At 37.2% G+C, this 10264-nt stretch overlaps 1 protein-coding gene across 1 annotated transcript; it reads right to left on the bottom strand.

The window, feature by feature from the left end:
- Nucleotides 1–578: 578 nt before the first annotated feature.
- On the bottom strand, nucleotides 579–2139 carry LOC133298213 (casparian strip membrane protein 1-like). Its single transcript, XM_061497470.1, has 3 exons — nucleotides 1895–2139; nucleotides 1679–1802; nucleotides 579–794 (listed from the first exon to the last, which is right to left on the bottom strand). The coding sequence occupies exons 1-3, from the start codon at nucleotides 2137–2139 to the stop codon at nucleotides 579–581; spliced, it is 585 nt and encodes a 194-aa protein (XP_061353454.1).
- Between the last annotated feature and the right edge of the window lie 8125 nt (nucleotides 2140–10264).

The following is a 10264-nucleotide window of genomic DNA, read 5'->3' as shown; positions in this document are numbered from 1 at the left end:
CTCATTATCATAGGGAAAGTATAAAGCTTTATAAAGCTTAACAAGTTGTTTTAAGAATGTGAATATATAAATCCATATTTTAATTTAGTTTTTTATTTATTTAATTTCATTTGAGTTACACAGAGTGTCCCGGTGCATGTCCTATATTTTGGACATGGTGGTCTCCAGTGTCTATGATTGTATCTGTATCCTGCTTCATACATTAATTATAACATTACTGTGATTATATCTTGCGTACCAAAGTACTATTCATCTTTTATAATTCTAACTCCCTCACAAGTCTCAAGAATATTGATAAACTCGAACAAGTGAAAAATGGGCGAGAAAGTTGAGAAAAGTGCTGCAAAGAGAAAAGCAGAAAATGAAGACTTCAAAAGTTCAAATATTAATAACATAGGCAAATATTATATAAAATATATATTCCATTTCAACATCTGACCGAATTAATACAAGTAATCAAATTGGCACATCATGACTTCAAGGAAAACCTCACAACCCGAGGAAGATTTAGGAAACAGAATAAACATGCATAATTAATAATAATACAAGTAATATAAGCCCCCCAAGCATCTTATTTTTCAATGCTTCCCTATAGCTATGGCAGACATAACAATCAATAATACAAGGACAACAACAGCAACAAAAGATGACACCACTGCTCCACTTGTCTGCGAACAGAAGTTTCCAAATTGGTTGCAGATAGCTAACCAGTTTGTGCTCTGATCCCCGTTGTGTGCCAAGTAAACTATGGAAGCAGCTGAAGCAGCACTAGCACTAGCCAGAGTTAGAAATACCTGCGAATAGTAACATGAGATAATTATGCGAATATTAAAAAACTTACATTTGTGTCACCCTGTTTCCAACTAGTAACATCTCTTGTAGAACTCATAAGATGCTTCGATATATCATTCCTAGACTCATATATACAAGGGAAATCATTGTGTCATTTTACATGAGACAATTATCTCATGCTTTTCTTACATCAAAAGTTGTGACATCATTTTTTATTTTTTTTAATGGATGATGAGCTCTACCACAATATGTGTCTATGATATGAGATACTTGTCTCCAACAATATATCCAGAAATAGAACCCTATATACAATACTCATAAACATAAGACTTACACGTGTCACATTTATGTGGTGCCCAAGGTCAAAAGTAGTTGTTATCAAAAAAAAAAAAAAAAAAAGGTCAAAAGTAGTCAAGCAATATCACTTTGGTAAGTAATTGTTTTATTGGTTTCCATGAGATTAATTACTCATTTGAGGTAAGTCAAGTGTTCCAAGTATCCCTACGACGACCCAGGTAGAAAAAGGGACTCGTAGAGATATAAGATTATTTCTGAGTCGAGCATATTCAAACTCGTACTATTTTGACATTTGTCCGTCCTAGAGCTCTTGAAAAGTAATTTTCAAACTATATTATTTTATTGAATATTTTTTTAGAAAAGATGTTATATTGGTCATTCTCCCATTAACTATATGTTAGGGTGATAGACAAATATAATTTTTTTTTATTAGAAGACCGAGGAGGAAATTATATATGATTGAACTCTAAATCATTTGATGGTTGAGATTCTAATATCATGTCATTAACTAATTCTCCAAAAAAATTAAACTATTGTATGAAAATATATAAGTAATTTTATATGATATCTCTAAGGTTAGAGAGCTTACAGTATCTAGGATGATAAGGAAAAGCCTTGGTCCAACTGCACGGGGGCGAACGATGGCTACTATAGATAAAGGTAGGGATAGGACAAGGTAGCCACCAACTAATGCCATTGTAATAACGAAAAACCTGCAATTTGTTAAGCATTGGGTTGTGAATAGGAATACAAAGATTAATGTTTTGGAAAGGGCACAGAAAGTAGAGTTTTGAAAGTTACATACTGGAAAGCAGAAAAGTTATCGTAGCTAGCTTCAAACTGAAAGAACTGAGTGAAGAAAGGGAGTTTCTGATCACTGGTTCCCATGGTGGCAGCAGCACCAAGAGCAGCAGCTATAGCACCTAACCTTAGAATGAAGTCCATTATGGCTATCCCTTTCTTCCACCCTCCTGGTCTTGGGGCTGCAAGTAGAGCAGCTTTTCCTTTAGCAACTTTGCTTGACTCTTCGACTTCAATGGTGGTTGACATTTTTGGCTTTGAGAACGAAAATGAGACTGTATATGAATTAATGAGACCGAATGATGCAAATGTCTTGGTGATTGAAGCTTATATATAGAGAAAAAAACGAGTGACCAAGGTTTGGTTAAGTTGATTAAGCGAAGTTGTTTGGAAAACTTTTCCACTTAATAATATCACTTTTGGAATACTTTTCCACTTAATAATATCACTTTTGTAATACTTTTCCACTTAATCCTTTATTTGGTACTCTTAATAGTACCTACTCCTTTACTAAAGATGGGTAAAAGTGGGACTTAGATGCAATGATGGATACAATAGGTAAAACGAATTGTATTATTTATTTTTCTTTTTTAGTAAAAGATATATTGAGTCTTTAGTATTCCCATACTTAGTATCCAAGATATTTTGCAAGTAGAGATGTTAGTTAGTTGTGAGAGGGAAACATATTTTTAATTCCTTTTTTTATTTAATTGTGGGTTTAAACCGGTTTGAGTTCATAAAATAGACTCTTTTTGCAAATATATAAGGGTAAAATTGCGTATAAAAATTGTCTTCATTCCTATCTTCGTTAGTAGGAGTTTAATGAGAAGTGGAGTGGTTTATTTAATTTTGGGTTTAATTTTTGTACTGCAAGCACATAATTTAAACAAAAAATGACCTCCAACCACTTTATATCTAGTGTTTGTGTGAGAAACATTAAATCCATAATTTTTTATTAAAAAGGATAAAAGTTTTCATGATTTTGATTTAATCTAAGGGATATGGGATTTGGCAAATCAAATTTGAATGAAGGAATGCAATGGTTATCACTGTAACGGAAGCAATGAAACAATAATTCATATTACTATAATTGAAATCCAACCTGCTCTTGTAATTAACAAATTCTCTTCAATTAATGACTCAACAAAACTACGTCGCCACCCTAATCCATTAGTGCAAATGATTGACAAAGTCTCTTGATTTAATCCCTCAACCAAACCACATAGCCTCCCTAATCCATAACATGTACAGTTTTGGATTCTTTGTCACCCCGTAACTTGGATTCTTTTGTAAAGTTACATCCTTAATATACACTCCCTCGTCCGATGCCATCATTGGAGACGTACTTGTTGATATGTTTCATGATAAATTACATTTTATTAGGTTACTATTTACTATTTTGCAATTATTTTAAAATCATGAGTGGGTACAAATATTGATTGAATTTTGGCCTACTTATACGACTATTAATGAAATTTATCAAACTCAAATGATATGTATATTTTTAGAGAAATATAAAAGGGGCTTTCACCTAATAGCTTAAATTCTTAGATAAGATGGTTATTTACATAGTATCAGAGCCTACATGACCACAGGTCACGAGTTTGATCCTCACTGCAATCCATTTTTTAGTGGAATTAAGTCAGTACAAGGAAGAATATGAAAAAATGGATCTGTGCAATTTTTACGCTTCAAGCCCAAAGAACTTTTGTGTGAGGAGATGTGTCAAAAAAATATAAAAATCATTGATGAACCTTCCCTTATGTAACACCCTGTGTATACCCGGTTTGTTAATATGTCATCGTATTAAACCACGCTTAATAAATATACGGAAAATCTTTTTCTTTTCAATTATGACGTCATTCAACTTAGCCAAGTTGATTACTTAATCATTTCATAAAAACATCGTCTGTATGTAAATTGCAAAAGACAGCTAACTGAAATACCTCAATAGATAAATAAGTGAGTATCTAAGTCACGGATCTACAACACGTAGTCCGGACAATATCCTGATACATTAATACAACTCTGAACTAAAAACATAAAGCCAAGTCAATGTGGCATGGACAAACCCCATACTCACCAAATAGACAACATAACCAACAGAGTCTCAACACAGTAATCCATAAAGCTAATGACATAAACGCTACAGACATAATCCAGCATCCAAGCATAGTCAGCATACATAAGCAGATAAACATCAATCAACTAAGCTCCGGCCTCCTGCCGCTAGAGGTCTCAACCCCTGGGTTACCTGAACCTGAAATAAGCGCCCCAAACGTGGGGTGAGATCTCTAAACAGAAATCTCAGTAAGACAATGGGTCCTCAAGGATCTTCCACCCCAAGCTCACTTATTTTGCAATATAAGTTCCAAAAATAGTTAAACAGTATAAGTTCCAAAATAGCGCAATGCAGCAGATAATCATGTCATGTGTGTTATAACTAATCTACTGGCCAGAGAAACGCAGGAATGCGTCTATTACCCACACTAGTGCAAGAAGCCACTTGCACCCACCCACAGTGTCACAATCTTGTATAACGCTACATACTCAGGCTAACCGTCTAAGTGGAACAACACATACATATTATAAGCAATTGCACATAAAGCTCAATAACAATTTCAATTATCAAAGCATGGAAACACATCATGCATATAAACCATTCCCCCATGGGGTATGGTGGAACCACACAATGGCTAAACCGAGGACATGAAAGCTTACTTTGCAAGCTAACAATCCAAGCCAAGAGTCCAACCAAGCTCAAAGCTCAAACATAGCAGAATCACAATTTGTTTTGGACCAGAATAACATTAATATTCAAACTCTACAAGCAAACGACATAAAGACAACGCCTTTCCTTACGTTTCATGTCTTTAGGCTTTTCACAAAGCCACAAGCCCTTAATCACTTGATTCTGACTTAGTTTAATTATTACAGAAGTCCCACTTCATCAATCTAGGGTTCACAAACCCAAAACAGCCTTCTGTATGAACAGTGCAGCTACTGTTCTTCGAGAACCCAGAATATCCGGATATATGTCGGGGACATATCCGGATATCCCATATTCGGATATGCATATCCGAATATCAGAGACCCCATATCCGGATATCAATATCCGGATATCATATCCGGATATTATCAGTATCCGGATATCATATCCGGATATTTTGCGACAGAATGCAGATTCCGCATTTCGCGAGATATCACTACAAAGGTTGGGTTTTTAACCCATTCCAACGCCCAAGCATGCATTTTTACAGACTTACAGATTCATGTTTATGTTGGTTACTTCATTTTAACATGTTACATGCCAAGACTCAAGCTTTAACCCATTAAAACTCATGATCAAAGGTGGTGAAGCTTACCCAAGCTCAAAACAGAACAAGGAGGTGCTCTTGGAGCTCACCAACAGCTCCTCAAGTCTGACTTCACAAGGTGCACGAAAATGGCACACAAAGATGGGTCCTTTCTTTACAAAGGAAGCTTCTTGGAGCTCCACAAGCTAAGAAGATAACCCCCACAACTCAACACAAGAACTCAGCCCCCAAAGACTACCAACATAGAAACTAAACTCAAAAAAGAAGCATCTTTCACTCTCCCAAGGCCCAAGCACACTCACACTAGGAGGTTTGGTGAAGAAACCAAGAGGAAAGATGGCCTCTTGGCTCATAAGGAAGGAGAGGAAGGTGGCAAGGGGTGGCTGACTACAAAGGCTCCAGCAAATGCTACGTAGAGGTGCAAATGTTAGACTTAGGATCATGTGTCACTCTTATATATAGCCACTTAAGTCTTAATCGCACTGTAATAGCGTTATTGCTACGCTTAGCATTTTAACCCCAAACTTAGGATTCTGAACCTACTCATTTTTCTAAGATTTTTCATATTTTTATTTTATTTTTCGCAGCACCTTTCTGGTACGCGCTTTTCCATAGCCAGTATCATTCCTGGCACCAGTTCTCATTATTTTAACTTGAAACTTGTTTTACAAGTCCTATATATTATTCTAGTGACATATACACACTTTTCATAGTTTTCTGGGATACTTCATCAGTACGCATTTATACTGAGTAGCAGAACCGGTATCTGCACTTTTCGTCCGAAAAGTGACTTTCAGCGTTATTAATTACTTACCATAATTAATTAAGCCTTATCATAATTATTAGGGTCAATTATGGAATTATTTCCTAATTTCACATAATTAATTGATTAACTTCTTTAATTAACAGTGCGGGTTCTTACACCTTACCAGTGCAAAAAAAATGGTGGTGATTGGTGGTGTGGGGCTAGGGAGATTAAGGGTGCATGTGGGTGTTGTGGGGCGGTTGTGGGTGGTCGTAGGTGTGGGTAGGGTGGCTATGTGGTTGGGCGTTGGTCACAAAAGAGATATAGGAATGGTGGCAGTGGCAGTGGTGGCAGCTGTAACATCCCAAGCGCTGACGAGGGCGGGAAGTGATCGCCGGTGCGAAAGGGCATGGACAAGGAGCGGCTCCTGACAAGCTTCCAACGGGGGGGTTACATGCATGAATGAATCGAATTAACACCCGAAAGAGAGGGAATCCAAAGATTGTGCAGGTGTGAGACTGCTCAGTTTGGGATAGCTTATAAGAATTAATTGGTACTACCTATACTAACAAGATGCATCTGCTTTTCGGTAGCCCGGATCGGAAGAACTCCACAGTTAAGCGTGCTTGACTTGGAGCAAATTCTGGGATAGGTGACCTCTTGGGAAGTTTTCCCGGGAAATGTGAAAGTGAGGAAAAAGCACACTAAAAAGTCTCGTGTTAGTATGTGGGGATAGTCATTGATTCTTGAAGCGGCCGGGCGTTACAAGTGGTATCAAAGCAGGGCCTCTCTTCCAGTACGGTGTGGTTCGAGGACGAACCAGACGAAAGCTGGTGGGAATGTAACATCCCAAGCGCTGACGAGGGCGGGGAGTGATCGTCGGTGCGAAAGGGCATGGACAAGGAGCGGCTCCTAACAGGCTTCCAATGGGGGGTTACATGCATGAATGAATCAAATCGACACCCGAAAGAGAGGGAATCCAAAGACTGTGCAGGTGTGAGACTGCTCAGTTTGGGATATGTAAGAACTCGCACCGTTAATTAAGGAATTTAATTAATTAATTATGAGAAAATAGGAAATGATTCCATAATTGACCCTAATAATTATTATGAGGCTCTAATAATCATAATAATTGATTAAGAATGATGAAAGTTGCTTTTCGGAAGAAAAGTGCAGATACCAGTTTTGCTAGTCGGTATAAATGCGTACCGGAAAAGTATCCCGGAAAACTATACTAAGTGCATGATAATTTCTAGAATAATATATAGGACTTGTAAAACGAGTTTCAAGTTAAAATAATGAGAACTGATGCCAGAAACTAATACTGGCTATGAAAAGCACGTACCGGAAAGGTGCTCCGAAAAATATAATAAAAATATGATAATTCTTGTAAAATTGAGTAGGTTATGAATCCAAAGTTTGAGATTAAAATGTTAAGTGTAGCAATTAAAGTTAATATTGCGTGTTTAATGCTTAAGTGGTTATATATACTCCTATTAAAGGCACACAACCCTAGAAAACTGATTCCTACGTGAGTGCATTGGAGGCTGGTCAGCTGGTGCTCTCTCCTTGAGTTCTCTTCTTCGTTTTGAGACCAAGTTGCTACATTTTCATAGATTCTTCACACTTTCTTCTTGTATACACTTGAGTGTTGTCTTATGAGTGTGGAGAGTGAGCTTGGGGGAGTGTTCAGCCACTGTTGGTGAGGGATTTTTGGGGCTGACTTGGTTGGTTTGGTTGTAGGAGCTTTTGGGCTGGCACTTTGAGCTTCAAGGAATCATTTTGTTGTTCAAAGGATCAATCTTTCATCTCATTTTCGTGCACCTTGAGAGGCAGCACCTTTGCATCTGCTTGTGAGCTTCAAGAGCACCTTCATCCTCTGTTTTGAGCTTGTGGTATGATCATCACACTTGAACTTGAGTCTTTGAGCTTAAAAATGGAACCTTGATGCATGTATTGGTTAAAAGATGATAACCTAATGTTGGGTAATGTCTAACACACCTAGAAATGCATGTTTTAGTGTCTTTAATCGGTAAAAACCCAACCTTGGAAGAATATCTTCACGAAATGCAGAAACTGCATTCTGTCGTGAAATATCCGGATATCTGATCGTGAAATATTCGGATATTGGATATCCGGATATGGGGATCTGGATATCCGGATATGTACAGTGAGATATCCGGATATTGGATATCCAGATATACCCCGAGGAATATCCGGATATTCTGGGATTTCGTAGAACAGTAGCTGTGTTGTGTGTATAGTAGGCTATTGGGGGTTTGTGGACCCTAGATTGATGAAGTTGAACTTCTGTAATTAATGAACTAAGTCAGAATCATGTGATTAAGGGCTTGTGGCTTTGTTAGAAGCCTTAAGACGTAAAACGTAAAGGAAAGACGTTGTCTTTGAGTGTATGCTTGTAGAGTTTGATTAATGATGTATTATTGGTCCATAACAGATTGTGATACTGCTGTGTTTGGGCTTTGAGATTGTGGACTCTTGGCTTGGATAGCTAGCTTGCAAGGTAAGCTTTCGTGTCCTCGGTTTAGCCATGTTGTGGTTCCACCATGTCCCATGGGGGTATGGTTATATGCATGCTGTGTTACATGCTTTTGATGTTTTGGAAATGCTATTGAGCTGTTATATGCTAGTGCCTTTATGATATGCATGTGGTGTTCCATCTATACGGTAAGCTTGAGTATGTGGTACATACAACACGGTGAGGTTGTGGGTGAGGTGCAAGCGGTGTTCCTTGTACTACATGTGGGTGATAGACGTATTCCTGCATTTCTCTGGCCAGTAGAATAGTTTAAACACACATGGCATGAATATCTGTTGCACTGCATAGTTTTGGAACTTATATTGATATAAATGCTTTTAGAACTTATATTGCACATGTAAGTGAGCTTGGGGTGGAAGATTCTTGAGGACCCCTTGTCTTACTGAGATTTCTAGTTTAGAGATCTCACCCCACGTTTGGGGAATGCTTATTTCAGGATCAGGTAATGTGGGGGTTGAGGCCCCAGGCGGCAAGAGGCCGGAGCTGAGTTATTTATTGATGATATTATATGCTGACATGTTGGATGCTGGATATGCTTGCTGCTTTTATGCTTTTAGCTTCATGTTATGATTTTGGATTATCTTGTTGAGACTCTGTCGTTTATGCTGTTGATTTGGTGAGCATGGGGATTGTCCATGCCACGTAGACTTGTTATGTCTTGTTTTAATTAGAGTGGTTTTAATGTATCAAGATATTGTCCGGATTACGTGATTTAATGTCGTGACTTAGATACTCACTTTATATTTTATATTAAGGTATTTCAGTTAGTTGTCTTGCAATTTACATACAGGCATTGTTTTTATGAAATTGATTAAGTAATCAACTTGGCTAAGTATAATGACGTCATAATTGGAAAAGAAAAAGATATTCCGCAATTTTTAATTAAGCGCAACTTAATACGATAGTATGATAACATTACCGGGTATACACGGGATGTTACAGGATAGCTTATAAGAATTAATTGGTACTACCTATGCTAACAATATGCATCTGCTTTTCGATAGCCCGGATCGGAAGAACTCCACAGTTAAGCGTGCTTGACTTGGAGCAAATTCTGGGATGGGTGACCTCTTAGGAAGTTTTCCCGGGAAATGTGCGAGTGAGGAAAAAGCACACTGAAAAGTCTCGTGTTAGTATGTGGGGATAGTCATTGATTCTTGAAGCGGCTGGGCGTTACAGCAGCGTCCCGACGGCGATGTACTGGGGTGTGGAGAGAGAGAAGGAAAGAGAGAGAAATGTGGAGAAGAAAGAAGGTTTTAAGAAAGTTAAATCAAAACCGTTGGATCAACATAATCGATCTAACGATAAAATAAATTGGTAATGACATTGGTAGTAACACTAATTAATAGTAAGAATATCTTATCTCATATATCATAATAATTTCTTTTTTTATAAATAAAAAAGTTAACAATAAATTCAATTACTATAGCAATCAATGTGTTATTTCTGATCAAGGTATTGTAGAATCGCAATACGTATCGTGTATCGTTTTTACCGGTTTCATGTTTCGTGTATTGTTAATCGTGTCAAATCGTAAGATACAGAAACGTAGTAAAAAATTATTTAAAATATATATAATATAATGAATATCATATAAATTTAAATTCCAAAAAGGATCCAATAAGCAAAATACATAAGTAACAAAAATGCAAACCAGTTATTCTCCTACTCATCAATGATTAAGACTAATCTTATCACTGTCAACATCTATCAGTGACATAACTAATCCATCATCCTCTTCATTAGGGTAGT

This window comes from Gastrolobium bilobum, unplaced genomic scaffold (genome assembly GCF_033153095.1).
Source record: "Gastrolobium bilobum isolate Gb01-03AN ecotype WA unplaced genomic scaffold, APGP_CSIRO_Gbil_v1 utg897, whole genome shotgun sequence".
Lineage (NCBI taxonomy): Eukaryota > Viridiplantae > Streptophyta > Magnoliopsida > Fabales > Fabaceae > Gastrolobium > Gastrolobium bilobum.
This window is presented reverse-complemented; position numbering and strand designations above follow the sequence as displayed.